The sequence below is a fragment of the Malania oleifera genome, chromosome 6 (genome assembly GCF_029873635.1).
Source record: "Malania oleifera isolate guangnan ecotype guangnan chromosome 6, ASM2987363v1, whole genome shotgun sequence".
Classification (NCBI taxonomy): domain Eukaryota; kingdom Viridiplantae; phylum Streptophyta; class Magnoliopsida; order Santalales; family Ximeniaceae; genus Malania; species Malania oleifera.
Window position 1 is genome coordinate 91,097,518 of NC_080422.1, and position 20,428 is coordinate 91,117,945.

Here is a 20,428-nt window from a genome sequence, read left to right on the forward strand (position 1 = left end):
AAGGAACAGCTGGGGAGGGGTGGGGGCTTGGATGAAATGAAAAGACAGCCAATGCAGTGAAGCGAGAGGACGTCAGTCCAACGCACGAAAGAGGGCGCTGCCGAGTTCTGAAACTGACGGAAGATTCGGTCGGATATACGAGGCCGCATCTTTCCCATATGTCCCCGCCGATCACGCCACACGTGAGTATTGCCTCTCCTCCTCAACTTGCATACATTTCAAGTTCTTTTTTGAAATTAATTTGATTAAATTTAAGCAAAAATATAATATAAAATTATAAAAATTTTCAATTATTTTTATGTCATATTATTTTATGTATCAATTGAGATATTAATTAACAAATCAGGCTCGATACGTAATATTGCTACATGTTTATTACGAAACGAGAGGTTTATTATTTTGAATAAAGTATTGAAACGACAAAGACTTGTATGTCTTTAAATATTATGACTCATTTTAAAATTATTTTATTAGACGTAATACAAATTTCGTGACATTGAAAATTTTTTTTATATTAAATTAAAAATTAATGGTTATCTATGAATGCTTGGTCTATATATATATATATATTGAAAATATTAAGCACATTTGTATTCATATATATATATATATATATATATTCTCATTTAGTTTAATTTTAGCAATGCAAAGAATAAATAAATAAAATTAAAAATAAACAAATAGGGAGATAAAACAAGCACCCTAGGACCATCTAACGGTCTCTCCCTCTTCTGCTGCAGGGTGTGGTGGGGTCAACAGTCAAACGATTTCCCAAACGCAGGTCGCGGCCGTGTCTTCGAATTATAAAATTACGCGCTCTCTCCCTTTTCCTCTCTTCTCTCTCCTCCCATCTCTCTCTCTCTCTCTCTCTCTCTCTCTCTCTGTTGCTCTCCCCCTGTTCTTCCCTTTCGTGGCGATCTGAGGCGCAGAGCGGGAGGAAGACAGCGAGGTGTGCGCGCGCACGAGAGAGGGAGAGAGAGAGAGGTTGTTTCGGAGCATTACATTCTTCAGAGATTTGGGTGTATCACAGCCTAGGGCTTTTCTGCGCAACGAGACGGAAAGAGAGGAAGTTTGAGAGATAATGTCGGCGTCGGGCTCTCTCGATGCGTTCCTCTTCTCTGTCAGCAGAGCATGTTGTAGTCCTTTCGCCATTTTCATTCAGATCCAGGTTCGCCTTTTCATTCTATTTTTCTTTTTTCGTCTTTGGATAAAAATGAGAGATTTTGTTGACTGTTGTGGTCTTTGTTCGTGGTTTGGATCTAAAAATTGCCTATCTCGTTTACGAGAAACGGAGGAATTGGTATTCTGCTTAATTGAGTTTGTTTGGTTATCGAGATAATGAAAATTCTGAGATTAGGATTATTATGGCTCTTATTTCCCTGCGTTTATCTCGATGTTTTATCTTCTTTTTTTTTGAACGGTCTACTCGTATTCATCAGACAGAGAATGATCAAATGTACGAGCTTCTAATTTCTTTTTTCCCTGTTCGTCCCTTATTTTTTTTTGAGTATTATTGTGGAAAATAGAACTTTGCAGCTTTTGACGGTGTGTGGTTTGGACGGAGCTTCTTCCTTTCTTTTTTATTTTTCTCTCCTCGTTTTCATTTTTGAATATTATTGTGGGGAAGAGAACTTTGTAACTTTTAAGAATCGGATTTGGACAGCTCAATCGTTGAAACCTGGCAATGCATCTTTAAATTCTTCGCAAAAAAAAACCCCACTTTGTTGAAGGGCTTTGCTTTGGATGTTAAATAAGAGCAATTATGGGTTTTTGTTCTGGAAACAAATTTGGATTTAATTACAATGACAACACATCTTACTTCATTTTAATTATTTGGTATACACATACATGTTGAGCACCTTTTGTGCACAATTATTCAGGATATAAGTGTGAGGATAGTAAACAACGTGGGTATCATTTTTGTTCTTACTGTTGATGGGCTCTATGCATTGTCTTATAGTTTGAAGGAGCAGATCTTGCCTTTAAAATTAAAGATGAATCTAGTTGTCAATGATCTATCAAGGAGCTACGAAGTTCTAATTGTGCTCTGAGTCCCTCAATTTTGAGCATTGATCAAGGAGCTACGAAGTTCTAATTGTGCTCTGAGTCCCTCAATTTTGAGCATTGGATGGTAATTTTGCAAGCCTTGAGTTGAGAAATTCTCCTTGAGAGTATCAATGCTTGGTTCCAACCATGTGACAAAACAGAACTAAATATTTTATGTTGTTACAGTTGTTCTTTATTTATTCACCAAATTAAATTTTACTTTCTTTCTGGTATATCTTATGAGAATGGAACGTGGGAAGTTAAATGTCTGTATATTATAATTCCTCTTCCACTCAAATTTGTTAATTGCCCATCTCTTTATCCTCATATACCACTTTTTAGTCCATAATCTGGTATTTAAGCACATGCCATTTACCTCTTCATAAGAAGTCCTTTTGAAGCTTCTCTTATCTCCTTGCAACCAAGTTAGAACTTCTGAAGAGTGATGGCAATTTTGCTGGGGATGTTTAGAAGTGTACTCCAAATGAGAGTGGTTTCAGGAAATAAGTTAGGACTAAGCTGCGGAAAAAATAAAGGTTAAGAAGTAAGTTGGGAGGTTTAAAAGCATACTCCAAATGTAATTAAGTCTTCCCTCTCCCAATAAATAGTGTTTCCCCTATCAATAAATAGTGCTTCCCCTTGAACCTTTAATTAGGTCCCACACTACACTAGCTCTAGAAGTCCACCCAAAGAGTAATTCCATTCCTGCCTATCAAGAGGGAGGGTTGCCACTCCAAAATCCAAGTTCTCGAAAAGCATCTTCTCCACATCACCAACTGCAATTATTATTATTTTTTCTTAGATTTATTTTTAAGCCAGCCACTTCTTTGAAACAGATAAGCACACAGCACAAGGTCTTAATTGATCCAGTTCAGCCCCACTCAGCTCATGGGTATCATCTACTTTGTGTATTATATTTTTTTTATTGTGCTTCCTTTACATTGCTTTGTCTTGTTTTTTTGGATTTAAAGGTAACTCGCTATAGGTTGATTAATACTAATCTAAAATCTTTGTATATGTTGTAGGGATGGGTAATCTGCTTAACTCTTGCTATTATGTGGGCTTGTGCTGCATATGTCAGGTATTGAATTTTAATTAGTAGTGTGCATGGGTTTATTTTGTAGTTCAGCTTAATTTGAACATAAAAATTGACATTTAGAACTGTATTTCAATATCCTTCTTCTCACAGGAACAGAGAAATCAAGCGAATGAAGAGAATTATGAAAGGGGGCAATAGCTTTGCATTTCTTTGTTATGATATCAATGATCTTGAGCATTCTAAACAGGTTAATCTGCCAAGAGTATCAGTGGTTATGCCTCTAAAGGGTTTTGGAGAGCACAATTTGCACAATTGGAGAAGTCAGGTAATACATTTGTGGAACACATTCTGGCATGCAGTTATTCGATTTGTTCCCCAAAAATAAATAGAGAAGTTGATCATGTCTCTTCTTCTTTACTTTTTCTTTTATTTTTATTTTTCTCTTATTCTCTTCATCACCAATAGTTACTAATGAATGAATGAAGGTACTTAGTAACGGTATAGACATTTATCACCAAGTTGCCAACAAGAATGCTGGTTGCTTTTTTCAAGTATTGATATTTTAATTTAAATTCTCAAACAAAAGGAATGATGCAAATTTTTTTCCCCAATCATTACTTGTTGGTCATTTGCATGTTTCATGCACACTAGCATGGACATTTTCAGTCACTATAAGTAAAGAACTCATTTTGTTTGTTTGTTCCAAACAACGTTTTAAAAGGTTCAATGAAGGCTCACCTCAAGGCAAAGCATGCCTACAAATGGCTTGAGGCTCAACCTAAACTACCAAATTCCAAAAAGGCTTACACATCACATTCTAAGGCTTATGCATTTATACAGAAGGCACGCCTTGCACCTTTTTACTTGAGGCTTACACATTTTGGGTGTGCATTCTCAAGTTAGCTTTGACTAGAATTTTTTATCTACTTGTTAATATAAAAGGAATGTCATAATGTGAGTGGATCCCTAAAACTTTTGAACCTCAACCTTCCCAAACTAATTGAGAGTTGTATCTTAGATAATGAAAGTAATTTGAACTTTGTAATAGTATATCTATCTCTTGCCATGATTTACGTCATGAATTTAAGTTAGCATTTTTTTAGTGGTCAAAAGTAGTTTGAAAAGTATAATTGTTTATTTTTTTACATTATGTCTGTAATTTTCGTAAATTTTTATTTATTTTTGAAATATATGTAATTTATTTACATATTTTTATCTAAAAATAAATTTTTCAAAAGGCTTATGCCCCAATGCCTTAAGGGTTAAAACACCTCGCCTTATGCCTTCGTTTTTTAGAACATTGGTTTTGAATGACTATATTTTTTTAGATTTTATTAGAAAATACTTTTTTAAGCATCCATATTTATACCTTGTTTCGAAGATTTTCTCATTGGACTAATATTTGTTGTTGTTATTTGCCTATTTATTAATTTATTATTCTTTGGGTCATGGTGATTGAATGCAGATCACGTCTCTTTATGGCGGTCCTTTAGAATTCCTTTTTGTGGTAGAAAGTAAAGAAGACCCTGCTTACCATGCCATATCCCTATTGATATCAGAATTTAAGGTATATTTCCTTCCACCATTAGGCTTTGCTTATATGCTAGGAATGCTCAAATTTTATTGTTGTGGAATCAAATAGAGCAAATAAATGTTAATAAAAAATAAGGTAATATTATCATTCTATTTCTATGCATTATTTTTTTGGGGGGTATTTTGTGTTGACAATGAACTTAGTTTTTCATTTTCAAACTCTTTATGCATCTTTATATGGGCGTCCAAGGTATTTGTTTAATTTTTTCACCAAGCTGCATCTCTTGATTTTATGTTTGACATGCACAGGACGGCGTTGATGCTAAAATTATTGTGGCTGGTTTGTCTACGACTTGCAGTCAGAAAATTCACAATCAGTTGGTATGTAATGCTTTTTTTTTTTTTTGATTTATTGGCAGTACTCTTTCCACCGCAAATTCAAAGGTTTTGCATAAATATTTTTCTCTCTTAATATTCACTTATCTTCATTTTATATGTTGAGAAAATGTGGTGTGTTGTCTTTTATTTTGTTTGAAAAACTTGGCTGTTTTAAACTTCCTCACGCTATTTGAATGGGCTTGTTTGTTCAGACTAAATTGGATAGGATTGAACTTTATACAATGTTTCTGCGGGTGGGTGGAATGCAAAAGGCACTTGCAGTTACAATTTGATAAAAGCCTAGCTCTTTTATTCCTTGTATATATCTGTTGTCTGTACGGTTGGCACTCCATCATGTATGTTGTGATGCTCTAGCGCAGGTTGGGGTGGAGAGAATGCATAAAGACAGCAAGTATGTACTATTTCTGGATGATGATGTTAGGTTGCACCCTGGGACAATTGGAGCCCTCACTTCTGAGATGGAAAAAAATCCTGAGGTGTGGTTCATTTATGTGAATATTTAATAATTTTTCTTATTCTTGTTATTCCTTAGGTTTAGATGTGTTCATGGATATGGTTTTGTTGACAAAAGATTCAATTTTTCTGTGATTTTTTTAGCAGTCTCACTTTCTTGGAAATGATGTGCAGATATTCATTCAAACTGGATATCCTCTTGATTTACCTTCTGGAAGTTTAGGAAGTTACTGCATTTATGAATATCATATGGTATGGTAGACATGCACTTTTATCTCACTCTGTACAATAAGTCATACATATTCATTTTCTAGCTATCGTGTGATGATTTTGCTGTTTTGTTTAAAATTTTACAAGAGGATATGTTATCTGTGATTAGCAATGTGTCCAAGTCATTTCTCCAATCTCCATGCATTTCATATTATACGAGCCAATTCATATTGAATTTGTGAAGCCATAAAAAATAATAAAATCCTTATGTTCAAGTTAGATTTTAATGTATTGAAAATTTAAATTGAAGAATTGAATTGTGATGGGAACAGAGTTGTATAAATTAGTGTTTTTTTTATGTAAACTATGCAGATTGCTTCCCTTCTTATTTCCTTTTTATCCTATATTTTTTCTACAGTTTCAAGTATTAGTAATAGGGCTTTTTTGTGTCTCCATTGAAACATATGGTTGTGCACATCATTGACTTGCATTATTTGACATCACACTGCTTGTTGTCGGCAATTAAAAATATATCTAGGTTTTCACTTGTCTTGTACCCTGTAACTTACCAACATGTTCACTGCTGATTTGCAGCCTTGCTCGGTGGGATTTGCTACTGGTGGAAAAACATTCTTTTTGTGGGGAGGGTGCATGATGGCAAGTAGCTTGTACCAGTTTGTAGTTTGTACCATATTTTTAAGTGCTGCGTGCACTTAATTGAAGTGTTATTCTTATTAGGTTAGGTTATTTTCAGATGCATGCAGATGATTTTAGAACTGACCGTTTTGGTGTGGTCTCACAACTTAGAGATGGTGGATACTCTGACGACATGACCCTTGCAGCTATAGCTGGTAATATTTTTGTTAGCATTTAATTTATCTCTGCATGCCGATTTGCATATGTTGTTAATGACAGCTAACTACTTTGTGGTGTTATAAGCTACTTATAACGTTGGATAGCTTTACAATTTCAGAAATGTAAGCTTGTGCATGTTTCATCATTGTTCCTATTGATTTGTGTAACATTTTGCTGTTAGAATTGACAAATTTTCATATTTAGTGGTCAGTTTGGTGAATTTGCTCTCGATTCTCAAGTCATTTAATATGACTGGTCCAAAATGCTGTGCTTGGTACTTATCGTACTCCAGGGCTGGTGCATCCTGGGTGCTTGGTTGTATTCATGGTCTTAAATTCCCATGAAATTGTTGAAATTACTACTTTCCACCACCTTGAAATTGAAATGGCTGTCAATTTTCACTTTACAAAATTTATGTCAAAATCTCAATAAATGACCCTCTCACCTGGAATGTATTGAAATCTCAAAATTTCAGTGAATTTTGTCAAAATTTTAGCCAGAATGATAATTTCTTTGGAACTCAAATTTGAGATTTAAAAACCAAATTGAAATTTCTCTTTTAATTTATCTCGTTCTTATTGAAAGTAAAGATTGTTACAAGGATATAAATAGCTTTCAGACCTTTGAAATTATATGAAAAAATTAAAACTAAATTTAGTTACAACATTTTATTTAATTATCTGTATTTGTATAATAAATAATATTTAACTGATTCATGAATTTCATCATACCTGCCCTTAACGTATTTTATTTATATTATTTTAGTTTTCTTGCATTATTATGTTTATTTATAGTTTCTAAAGTTTCATAAAACAATTTTATGCTTTATTCTAAATTTCCACATTTTTCGGAGTCAAGATTGACAATTAGATCAACATCCATCTTTTGAAGCGTCAAGATTTTAGTCGATTGAACTTTGAGACCTTGGTTGTAGACTTGTAGTTAAATTTGGTCCAAACTCCAAAATGCTGTCCTTTGTATTACACTTCTCTTGGTCTGGTGCATAGTGGGTATTTTGACGTAGTTAATTAGGGGTACTGCATGTAGTTCTTATTTGGACTGATTGAAGCATTCCCCTACATTTCTTCCATTCTCTTGATAAGTTTGGTAAACTTTTTCTTGGGAAGGATCTTTTCTTCTTCATTCTCTGAAAAATTTAGCAATGTCTATATTCTTACTAAAATGGTGTTAGTTTCTGTCATTTTTCAGGGGCTCATAAGGGGCTCATTTCATCTCCACCAGTTGCCGTTTTCCCTCACCCCCTTTCAAGTGACCTTAATTTTTCAAGGTTTGTGATATCACTTGGTTTTAAACTAAAATTTATTACACTTTTTTTTTTTGTTGACTTTTGACTTGTGTAGGTACTGGAATTATTTGAGGAAGCAAACATTTGTATTAGAGTCATACACGACAAAGGTTAACTGGATCATGAACCGTGCATTATTTTCTTCCCACTGCTATTTGTCATGGGGATTTGTTGCTCCATATGTTATGGCTGTGTTTCATGTAGCTGCAGCATATCGAATCCATTTTCATCCAATCGAGGATGCAACTTTTACTTCTACTGGTGAGCAGGCTACTTTTTCTTTTTTCAGATAGGTTATAGCTCGTAATTAGGAATCAAGTGTAGGATCCTGATGTAGACAATAATCTTGTTGATCTTATGATCTTATCCATCTTTTGGTTTATAAATTAATGCATTATTACTATCACAGCTTTTAAAAACTAATAAGCAGCTTTGAACATATGTTCCATTGTGATGAACAGTATGGCCAACTTTACTTGATCAGATAGAAAAAGCATACACGCTCTTATGTCCTTTTTTCCCCACTCTATTGGGGCTTTTCTAGTAATTTGCATATGGTTCTGGTTGGTTGTAGTTGTGCAACTGGTAAATTCAGGAAGGTCCTCCCATAAAAACTGTTCACACACTAATGATATTTTGGAGCTAGTGAAGTCTGTATATGTCCTGGCAGGCAATTCTGTTGGCATCCAAAAAAATTATTTTTTTTCTCACTGTTTCGTTGTCTACTTTTGGCCAGGGTTGTTACTTGCAGGCTGCCTGGCTGTATGCACTGTTATAGAACTACTTTCTATGTGGAACTTGACAAGAATAGAAGTTCATCTGTGCAACATGTTGTCTCCTGAGGCACCGGGTCTCTCGCTCCGCTCTTACAACTGGGGCCTTGTAAGTCTCTTCTTGTACATCCTTGGCTTTATGAATTTAACTATCTTTAAAAGTTGGAGATTGTGGGAAACGTTTAAACTTGAAGAGGCCAAAGGTTGGGTTTGAGTTTTCTATGAGCTTTGATATATAATTCATGGTTAAAAACTTAAAAATGGTGTCAGTTTCATCTACAGATCTGAAAAACACAAAATTGTAATTTAGTCATAGGTGAACTCAAAGTAGGGAAATATATATATATTCAAGAATGTGATAACAGCCAAAACAAAAGGGATGAAAGTACAGTAACACAGATCAAATTTACCGAACGAAGGTACTGATTGAAAATTTTAACGAATTAATTGAATGCTACAATAATTTAAGTGGAGCTGGGAACTGGGACTTTAGTGTCGCCATGAATAGCGAGTAGTTACTAATATTAATGAGTTGATATCTAATTGGCAGGTATTTATTGCACTGGTTGTGGACAACTTTTTATACCCTGTCTCTGCATTCCGATCACATTTTTCCCAGTCCATCAATTGGTCTGGAATCCGATACTACTTGAAAGATGGAAAGATAAATAAGGTAATGCTGATTTCAGGCCTTTCTATGGTTGTTGCGCATTATTTCTATTATTTATTTTTGCAAATTGTACTGTACTGTTTGACATTTATGCGCTTGTGATGGATAAGGAAAGAATGCCTTCATGACAATTTCACTTAATCCATAAACATAGCTTTAGAGAGGCGCCTTTGTCATTAAAGTCATAAAACAGAGTGAATTGTGAACCTTCATTGTGTTTCACTATCCAGTAAGTTGTGATTCATGTGTTTTTCAGATTGAAAGAAGCAAGGACATGGGTCCAAGTTATACAGACTTGGGAGGAAAGCATTTAGGGAAGAAAGGAACCCCACCTAAAGTTTCTTTCCTGAACTCTTTGGCAAGAAGTTTTGCGCAGTGGTGCCAGCCCAAGAAATTTGATGGCTAGTGAAGTTCGACAGAGACTAGAAGTTTAGCTGAGGGCTTTATTTGGAAAGCCATGATTCTTTTGTTGGATCATATGGTCCTTTGGAGAGTTTGGTCAATCCTCTCCATCGATTGTTTTGGAGCGCTTAGGTTTTTTATTTAATTTTTTTTTAAATCATCCATTCAATCCATTTGATTTCATTCATCACCTTCAACCCTTTCTGTGTGGGTTGATTTTGTAAAATCTCCCAATCATATTCTGTAATTTCTTAATTATACACAATCAAAAAAAAAAAAAGGTCAATGGAAGGCAGGAGGTTGAAGTCATTATCATTCTTATAAGTCCATTTGATATGTATATCCTTAAAGTACTCTTTGACATAGCTCTGTGTGTGTGTGTGTGTGTGGTTTTTAATTCCTGAATTTTGGCAAATTTTAGTTCCTGGTTTAAACAAAACCTTAACATGGCCTGAAGTGAGCGAATAATTTATACTGGAACTGGCCACGGTGATCTCACTAGCCTGCATTGGAGGGAGATGTGCAAAAGGGTGTTTCCAACCCGAACACTTGGTTTTTCCTATAGTTTGTTCCTTAGCATAAGGGGAAAGTAATAGGGTAGAGAACCCAAAAAATAAGTCAATTATGAAAATTGGGACATTCGATGTAATCTAGGGTTAAATAATTTGAAGAGTGATATTTTACCATGGCAAGAGTCATGCATCTAAGTACCATACAGACTTAGGTCCCAACTTTTTTCCGAAGTAAAGCTGTAATTTTGGTATGCCAGAAGCCAACATGCATTTTATTTAAAAAGAAAATGTTACCAAGAAAAATGTGAAAAATCATCTAGCAACATTACATTGGATCATCTACTCTGCACTTGTAGTTTCCAAGTCATGACTTTGCTTTATGTTCTATCCGAAAAAGATCAAATTCTGACTCCTTGATTAAGTTAGGAATGGAACATTCGGTACAATTAAATCTCAGCGATTTCACCAACCAAAAGCAAAGGAATGTGCAAAAAACACAATGTTGCATTTAAGGTGGAAGGTCCATTGGAGGATAAAATTCTAAAAGGGCAATAAAACCATTCAACGGTTCAATTTGAAAACCAATGTCTGTCATTTGTCATTGCCTCAATTCTCCAATGTAGAAGTCATCAATCATATCAAATACTCGAGTAGCATGCTGAGGCCTGCCATATGGAATTTAACATCAGCAAGAAATGTAAAAAATTTCACTGCGACAAAAGGAGAAATGTGAATTCTACCTGTATATGTCTCACTAACATAAAATAAAAATGAAACATCTAACTGAATTAAAAAACTAAACAAATTATTGGCTAAACAAACCTGTTTTAGTGTTATGATCTTTCAAAAGAAATTGGAGTTAATTGTTGGATAGTGGGTTGTAACATTGTGAATAAAAGTTAATGCACAAAGAATATGGTTGCTTAAAATACTCATTTTAAGTATGGTAATGAGTAAACTAAATATCTATTATCAATATAACAATTATGGCCATATCTTTGGAGCTAAAATGCAAATGAGATTGAGAAATTGATCACATTACTATGTGGTTCAATTCATGCACATGTCACATATTGTTAGACAAAACAATTATAAAGAGAATTATTTAAGGATGAGTATGGTTGCATCCTTGTCACACCATTATCATTCAGACATTAACAGAAAGCCAATAGAGGTTGGTTTTAAATTTTTGTTTTTTTCTTTTTCATTTCATGAGTTTGTTGGTGTGGGCAGTTATTTCTGCAAACACAGCCATTAAACATCAACACGCCAATCATATTTCCACGCACTTCCAAAATTAGTGTTGGGAAAAACCAGTTGGTTTAAAAAGATACATACCCGTAAAACCCTTCAGTTGAATCATCCCCAGCGTGTGCCAAAATGGCATCTCCACCTGGATGTTCATCAACATATGAAGTCACATCATACACCTACAGTTTAATTGGGAAAAAAAATAAAAATAAGAAACCAACTTCAGAGGGATGATCACATTAACATTATCGGCGGTGTCAAATTTTAAATGGAAGCACCAAAGTGGGAATTATGTTAAAACCTTGTTTTTGATGATGATCCAACAATCATTCCTCCTGTTATGCAAAGAGACTTCAGCTCTAGTGATCATTTTGGATTCCTAAGCACAAGAAAATATAAAAACACAACAATTAAGTCATGAATCAGATATACTTGGATAAATACAGGGGAAAAAAATAAGTCACTCACCATATTGAGCAAAGAATCTTAGATAAAGCTATTTTGAACAAAGAGAAGATATAGGAGTGACTAGAATCTTGGTTTGACAAAGTCATTACCCTTTAGTGTAATTGTAAGAAGTTAATAAAAAACATAAAGTGATAAAGTTCTACTGTCAGACATTGGTCCTGTGGTCCATCTCAGTGAAGATAAATGAATATTGAGATGTACCATCTCCAATTTTAATTTCATTAATATATATATATATATATATATATATATTTTTAAACTTCTTACTGGAATCATGAAGCAAAATTGGAAAAGCCATTTTTGCTAAAACGTAACTCCGCCTGTGATGCACTTAATGTCCTAATTTTTTCACATACAGCCGGTCCCAAGCCCGGGTAAAGAAAGAGGGTTGCATTAGGTAGCTGATAGCCAACGTAAAATTTGTCAGATCACTATGATATGAATCCTTACCGAATATTTGCTGAGGCGTCCCCTACGAGCGACGTGTTACACTTGAACCACCTGGGTGTAGCGAAAAGTGAGCGAGGGTGGGCTAGGTCATCATCCCGAAGCGACGCGCCGTGTCGGCGCCCGGGTACGGTGTTAAATATGCGAGGGTTCCTGTATCATTCTGGACGTGGGCAGGTAAATACGTTAGTTCAGGAAACTAGGATTAGATTAGTAACTTGGAATATAGGGACACTTACGGGTAAAAGCATGGAAATTGTAGATACGATGATTAGAAGAAGAATTAATATAATTGGCCTTCAAGAAACTAAGTGGGTGGGGGAGAAAGCTAGAGAAATCGATAAATCAGGATTTAAACTTTGGTACACTGGAAAAGAAAAACATAAGAACGGAGTAGACATTATTATAGACAAAAACTTAAAAGATAGCGTTGTGGATGTATCTAGAGTAAGGGATAGAATTATAAAAATCAAGATGGTATTAGGACAAGAAATAATAAATAACATTAATACTTATGCTCCTCAAGTTGGCTTAACAGAAAATCTTAAGAGACAAATTTGGAAAGATATGGATAGTATTATACAAGGCATACCAAGGACTGAGAAAATATTTATAGGGGGATATCTGAATGGACACGTTGGAAGAGATAATAAAAATTATGCGAGGATATATAGAGGATATGGATATGGAGACAAAAATGGGTCTGGGGAGATGATCTTAGACTTTGCTATGTCATATGATTTTAGTATAATGAATATTTACTTTAAGAAGAGAGAAGAACACTTAATAACCTTTAAAAGTGGACAAAATAGAAGTCAAATAGATTTTTTTTTTTACTAGGAGGGTAGATCGTTTATCATGCAAGGATTGTAAAATTTCAGGTGAAAGCCTAACCACACAACATAGAGTCTTAGTGTTAAATATATGTATTAAAAAATGGAAGAAAAATGATAAAATAAACCAGTATAGGATAACTAGATGGTGGAACCTAAAAGGAGAAAATATAATAAAATTTAAAGATAAAATAATCAAAGATGGAGATTGGACCATAGAGGATGGGATAGATACAAATACTCTTTAGAATAGATTAGCTAGCTCTATTAAAAAGACAGCAAAAAAGATTTTAAGTGAATCAAAGGAAAGATTCTCGAATAGCAAAAAGAGTTGGTGGTGAGATAAAGATGTACAAAAAATCATAAAGACAAAAAGAATTTGGTATAAACATGGCAAAAATGTAGAAATAGAGATAACTTTGAAAAATATAAGGAGGCAAGAAAAGATGCAAAAAGGGCCGTTAGTGAAGCTAAATATAGATCTTTTAATAGTTTGTATGATAGAGTAGGTGCAAAAGAAGGGGAAAGAGATATATTTAAACTTGCTAAAGTCAGAGAAAGGAAGAGTAAGGATTTAGGAAATGTAAAATATATAAAAAGTGAGGATGATATTGTCTTGGTTAAGGACGAAGACATTAAAGAAAGATGATGAAGTTACTTTAGTAAGTTGTTTAACGAAAACCAAATAGAAGGCTTAAACTTAGAATTGTCAAATGAGGGAAAGACTAAAAATATAAGATTTATTCGCAAAATTAGAGTTAACGAAGTCAAGTTTGCACTAAAAAAGATGAAAAATGGGAAAGATATGGGACCAAATAACATTCCAATTGAGGTTTGGAAATATAAGATTTATTCGTAAAATTAGAGTTAACGAAGTCAAGTTTGCACTAAAAAAGATGAAAAATGGGAAAGCTATGGGACCAGATAACATTCCAATCGAGGTTTGGAAATGCTTGGGTGATAACAGAATTATATGGTTAACGAATTTATTTAATATAATTGTAAAAACTAAGAAAATGCTAGATGAATGGAAGAAAGACACTTTAATACCTATATATAAAAATAAAGGAGATATTCAAAATTGTAATAACTATCATGGAATTAAACTTATGAGTCATACGATGAAACTATGAGAAATGGTAGTTGAACAAAGATTAACATTAGCAACGAAGATGTCAAAAAAACAATTTGGTTTTTTGCCTAGGAGATCAACCACATAAGCTATTTATCTTTTAAGAAGATTAATGGAAAAGTTTAGGAAAAAGAAGAGGGATTTGCATATGATATTTATTGACCTTGAGAAAGCATATGAAAGGATACATAGGGAAGTTCTATGGTGGGTTTTAGAAAAAAAGGGTGTATGTTGTAGGTATGCCGATGTCATTAAGGATATGTACGATGGAGTAATGACTAGTGTAAGGACTATAGATGGAGAAACTAGAGAATTTCCAATTACCATAGGTGTACATCAAGGATCTGCTTTGAGTCCTTATCTTTTTGCTCTAGTGATGGACCAATTGACTAGGAGTATTCAAAAGGAGGTTCCATGGTGTATGTTGTTTGCAGATGATATTGTATTAATTGACGAAACTAGGGACGAAGTAGAGGCCGAGTTAGAATTATGGAGATAAGCTTTGGAATCTAGAGGCTTCAAGATAAGTAGAAATAAAACAGAATATATGAAATGTAATTTTAGTAATGATAAGAGGAACATTGGAGACAAAGTTAAACTTGATGATGAAGAAATAAATAGCACTTGTAGATTTCGATACCTTGGATCTGTTATGCAAGCTGAAGGAGAAATTCAAGATGATGTAATGCATAGAATTAAAGCAGGTTGGGTAAAATGGAGAAGTGCTTCAAGTGTACTATGTGATCGTAGAATACCCTTAAAATTGAAAGAGAAGTTTTATAGGACAGCTATAAGACCAACTATGCTATATGGATTGAAATATTGGGTGATGAAAAAACATAATATTCAAAAGTAAAAGTTGCTAAGATAAGAATGCTTAGATGAATGAGTGGTATAACATTGAAAGATAAATTAAGGAATGGACTTATTCGTGGTAAGTTAGGTATAGCTCCTATAGAAGATAAGATAAGGGAGGGACGATTCAGATGGTATGAACACTTGCAACGTAGGCCACATAGTGCATCTGTGAGGAAGAGTGACTTAATTACTGTGGGGGGAAGTAGAAGGGGTAAGGGTAGACCTAAAATAACTTGTGAGGAGATAGCGAGTAAGGATTTAATATCCTTAAATCTATCTAAAGAAATGGTCTATGATCACATAAATTAGCGGAAAAGGATTCATATAGCCGACCCCACTTGGTGGGACTAAGGCTTGGTTTTATTGTTGTTGTTGTATTCTTGCTAAAATGTGCTAACTGACAATCTTTACAAAGCTTCAAACCAAACTAGAATGGGTTACATCTGCTTTATTAAGGATGACTTTTTTTCTTTAATAAACATACACACACCCACACACACGCACACACACACGCGCGCGCGCATATATATATATATTAAGAAAATGACATAGAATGGAATTTGGAGAAATTATTAGCTTAGGTCACCAAATCACATCAAATTTTAGACAACAAATCATATCCTTGGATTTTGGGTGGTTTCACTCAAAATCCAAAGATATGATTGACTATCTAAAATGTGACGTGGTTAGGCATTCTAACCTAATAATTTTTCTAGGATTTGATGTCTCGGAGGCTTAATCTAGTCATAATTTTAGGCTTATTTTCATCCCCACCATCCTTCTTTTTTTTTGTTGAGATTTTATGATTCAGATGGAAGGGTTACTTTTAGGATTTATGATCTAGAAGCCTTATAATTTTAGGATGCAAGGCTCATAATCTTAGGACGTATGAGTTATCTAGAAGGCTTATTTTAGGGTTTTTAGGGCTATAAATAGCCTTATAAAGATGCTAGCCATCTACCCATATAATTTGATTAATAAAATTCAGTTTTTTGTTCAGAGGAAACACTGGAATTGATATAGGACAGGATTAATTGCTGCAAAGTTAATACCCTAAACATCATACACTCTGTTCTACATTAGAATAAAGGGGCAAAATACAAATGCAAGAGGACATAGAAATGAATGGTAACAAAGAATTGCCGGCCAATGCCTTAGCATAGCAAGCCTACTAAAGAAAGACCCCAAAATACCCCATAAGCCAAAGCCCATAGAGAATCAATAAATACTACTACTCTATCTGTCAATAAAACTGAAATGTAGGTTGAACCATTAAAAATATCTGGCATTTCTTCCCATCCACAGAGCACCAAAAATTGCAGCCCATGTGCATTGCCACAAAATTTTCTTTTTTTCCATTTTTGCCAAAGCCACTAACCCTCTGCATAAAAAAGACATCTGAAGCCTAGCTAGACACCCACATCTCACTAGCATGGCAACAAGATTAAAGCAAAGCTGTCTAGCCCCACCTGATACCTTAATTAGGCATCTTCATCTACAACAAGTCATCTGCATTAATTTGTCAAGGACTCAAGTACAGAGAATAAATAGAGCCTCGGCTCAATGAAAAAGGATGTTATATCCACACCTGAAGGCCAAAGTTTGAAATCACGAAATAGCGTCTTCAAGCACGGAGGTAAGACTGCACATCTTGACTTTTCTAGACCATCAATAATTCAATGGTGTGGGAGCCTTGTGCAGCAATTTTCATTTTTTAAAAAATCAAAGCACAAAGGAAAGCTGTAACCTTAAAGGGAAACTTGACCTTGCAACTTTCACCAAAGGCAAAGAAGAAGAAATTGTCTATTACATCAAAAGAGCCAAAACGTAGGGCAGCATATGAGTCAAGCCATTTGCAAGCAACTTGGTGCTCGGCTAGATAATGGTTCATTCATGTTCACTTGTAAGATAAATGAGCCAAGCTCAAGCTTAGATTTGAGGCTTGAACAAAATGAGTGAGTTTGCTAGATGATACTCCAAGCATGAGACCTACTTCGTTGAACTAACTGGCAAGTTGGCTAGTGTAATAACTCAAACAATAGACTTGTTTAGTAGGGCTTATAAGTTAACTCATGAAGCAAGTTTGAGAGCTTTTTTGCATCTGGGCTTAGACATTGACATGCTGGTTGGCTCATTAAGAAGCTCATTAAATTTGGTTTTAGAGCTCATTTTGACATTATTTTATGTTAGATTACCATTTTACCTAAAAGCTTGCTGTTAAGTTGTGGGCCAACAATGTATATCAAGCCTAAACACTCCCCTGCATGTGCAGCCTGACAGCAAGGGGGAAGATAAAGACACGATAAATAACACCCATTACAATGAGTACAATAATTTTTTTGAACAATACACAATAAATGCGACAATGAGACTAGAACCCAAGACCTCTTGGTAACCTAGCTCTACGATGTTAAGACTCCCACTTCACCTAAAGCTTAAGCTTAAGTTGTGGGCCAACAATGTATATCAAATTTTAATGTTTTACATATTTAATTTTTAATGACATTTTATCTCTAGTCATAACTACTCACATATTTGTATTCATCTTAAAAATTTTTCACAACAAAAAATAGTAAATTACAGATCAAAACATTAAACATTTGGCTGTAAATGAACTAAATCTTTTGTTTGTTTACATTAATGAGCAATTTTAGGTTTAATTTTAATGCTCATTAATAAATAATAAAAATTTGAACAAGATTAAACCTTGGCATTTAGGGCTAAAACATAAACAAGGCTGAGCTTGGCTCACATAATTAATGATCCAAGCTCGAGCTCAATTTAAAAACTCATTTATTAAATGAGCTAAGCCCAAAAACATTAAAGCTTGACTCGACTTGATTGAAGCCCTACCAAAAAAAAAAAAAAAAAAATGAACTATCATCAAACCTGGTATGAACATCACTCCAAGGATGAGGCAAAAAAAATCTGGAATCACCATAAAATTAGTTCACCCGTTTCTTTGTTCTTAAGATTTTGGAAAAAAATAAATATCTCACAAGAGAATTCCCTTCCAAAGGATAAACAGAAAAAATAGGGGAAGAACAAATTTGTGAGACAAACTTACTAGGAATTGCTTGCATATGTGCACCCTTTGATATCCCACCCATTCCAAAGACCACACTTAATCTTAATAACCTTGCAAAGGGAATATTTTCCTAAAAGAAATCTCCACAACCATTTCCCTACTAAAAAAGGGTCATCTAAATAACCATCTAAATAAATGATTCCAACAACCCCCCCCCCCCCCCAAAAAAAAAAAAAAAATCATCCTTGTGCTAGACCATAAGAAATCTCTCATCATCCTCTTTAGTCTTTCCACAATATCAACAAGAATTCTAAAATGAGGCAAAAAAATAAGACAAGCACTAATAAGAATTAGGTGATCCAGCATAGACATAAAAACCCTCTTCCAACCCGCAAATCTTTTACCCACGCACTGCACTACATGATACTAAAAACTAAAAAGGATGTAGATGTAAGATTATCCCCTAAAAGAAGACGTAAGTTGGTCTAAGGCTAAGACAGAGATGAACAACCTGCTAGAGATCCGAACTCCTCAATCTCATGATAACCCATGTTAATCCAGGCTAAAGTGCTAAACCACTCTTTGCCATATTAATCTTCAAAATTAATATTTTCTCAAAATTTTTCAACAAAGCAAGCACCTTCCCTGAATTTCATAACATCAGGCTAATCCTTTAGCATGTAAAGCCCTCTTACTCAAAATCCATCACCATTGTAAACAACCATGGGGCTTGATGAAGCCCATGGGGGCTGTAAACCAATCCCTGGGCAGCCCATTGACAATTGCAGATGTAACAGTGGAAGACAAACAACCCTTTCCTGTTTCCTCCAAATCAGCCCAAAATCCTTATTAACACAATGCATCTTATGTCCAATTTAAAAACAACATACTTATTAACCCTTTTCCGAGTGTAGTCCAACAGTTAATTGGCAACCAAGCAACCCCAAGAATCAATATATCCTAAATAAAAGCACTATGCATCAAACAACACTGTATCAGCCAAAATATCCCCATACATTCGTAACTCAACACATTGCATCACACGAATGCATATGAGCACAATCAATTCATATGGGGGCATAGATCATATTATTATGATCTTCAAAGTATCAAACGTACCTTAACCTTATAATCGTTAGCACTTGACTGAGCTTCCTTTGCAAGATCTGCACAAACATATTTTTACTCATCAACTAGATTTTATAAACATTTGCAGTTAATTTCATATGTTACGTTTACTCAACATTTCAAGAAAGGGGGGGGGGGGGGGGTCGAATAAGTACCATATTTACGCCGTCCTGGAATCAAAAGTAGAAATCCCAACAAAACGCATAGAATCAATGTCACTGCAAGTATCACCATGTCTCGCACCGACTGCTCTCCTTACTAACTGAACCACATTATAGGTAAACGAATGAATATGGCATCATATTATGAACAAGTCGCATAATAATTAAGCATTCTACAGAACTAGTTTATGTTACAAATGAAAACGAATGAATCGATGAATATGACTAGAAATAGTGAATGAGAGATTCAGAAATGATTCGGAGAAAATAGCTACAACAGATTGGACAGTAGCGCTCCGGAATCGGCGAGAGAGAGAGGGAAACTAACGAAGAAATAGAGCAATAGTTGGCGGAGCAGGGAAGGGAAGGCCGCGGGCTACCGAAGCTTTGCGCCGGAGGAGGGGACGGTGAAGACCGGAGATTTTTTTAGTAGAAAATTTCGCCGGTGATAAATGACTGCTTACACTTTCCACACCGCCAGGTACTCATACGGAAATTATGAATTACTTTACTTTATTTTTGGCATAATATTTGTGATTTTTTTTCTTAATTAAAGGTACACAAAAACCTGTGGTTCTATACTTCTATGAAACTTAAAACATAAAAAGATTTAGTAATTATTAAATTATTTTTATTCAAACAAAAGTAAAGAGTGTTTAATAATATGATTAATTATTATCTATCAAAATCTTAATATTCTTTTAATTTTTGGGACCTTTCACACTTACTTTAAACTTATTAATTTACATTTGTATAATATTTTAACTCTACATAGGGGGTGACAAAACAAGTCGAAACTCGACGGGTGACTCGTGACCCGCCCGTTTAAGTCAGGTTTGGGATTAGCATAAGGTGACTCATTTATAAACGGGTCAACCTAAACCCAATCTGTTTATTATTTGGGTCGGATACCCGTTGGGTGAT

General features: G+C 34.6%; 2 protein-coding genes across 4 annotated transcripts; one reads left to right on the forward strand and one right to left on the reverse strand.

Annotated features, from left to right (window-relative positions):
* The first annotated feature begins 761 nt into the window (after nucleotides 1-761).
* LOC131157328 (uncharacterized) lies at nucleotides 762-10,001 on the forward strand. The gene is made up of 14 exons (XM_058111387.1): nucleotides 762-1,168; nucleotides 3,072-3,127; nucleotides 3,236-3,410; nucleotides 4,551-4,652; nucleotides 4,928-4,999; nucleotides 5,377-5,493; nucleotides 5,645-5,722; nucleotides 6,275-6,337; nucleotides 6,435-6,531; nucleotides 7,745-7,823; nucleotides 7,897-8,102; nucleotides 8,578-8,723; nucleotides 9,165-9,287; nucleotides 9,541-10,001. The coding sequence occupies exons 1-14, from the start codon at nucleotides 1,082-1,084 to the stop codon at nucleotides 9,688-9,690; spliced, it is 1,551 nt and encodes a 516-aa protein (XP_057967370.1). The 5' UTR covers nucleotides 762-1,081; the 3' UTR covers nucleotides 9,691-10,001.
* A 586-nt stretch (nucleotides 10,002-10,587) lies between these two features.
* Nucleotides 10,588-20,056, reverse strand: LOC131157329 (cytochrome B5-like protein). Of its 3 annotated transcripts, none has more exons than XM_058111388.1 (6): nucleotides 19,833-20,056; nucleotides 19,499-19,605; nucleotides 19,335-19,381; nucleotides 11,751-11,828; nucleotides 11,537-11,628; nucleotides 10,588-10,863 (listed from the first exon to the last, which is right to left on the reverse strand). In XM_058111388.1, the coding sequence occupies exons 2-6, from the start codon at nucleotides 19,575-19,577 to the stop codon at nucleotides 10,797-10,799; spliced, it is 363 nt and encodes a 120-aa protein (XP_057967371.1). In that variant the 5' UTR covers nucleotides 19,578-19,605; nucleotides 19,833-20,056; the 3' UTR covers nucleotides 10,588-10,796. The 3 variants fall into 3 exon arrangements, with proteins under 3 accessions (XP_057967371.1, XP_057967373.1, XP_057967374.1); XM_058111390.1 differs by having other exon boundaries at nucleotides 19,341-19,381; nucleotides 19,833-20,005; XM_058111391.1 differs by having other exon boundaries at nucleotides 11,537-11,591; nucleotides 19,833-20,005.
* Between the last annotated feature and the right edge of the window lie 372 nt (nucleotides 20,057-20,428).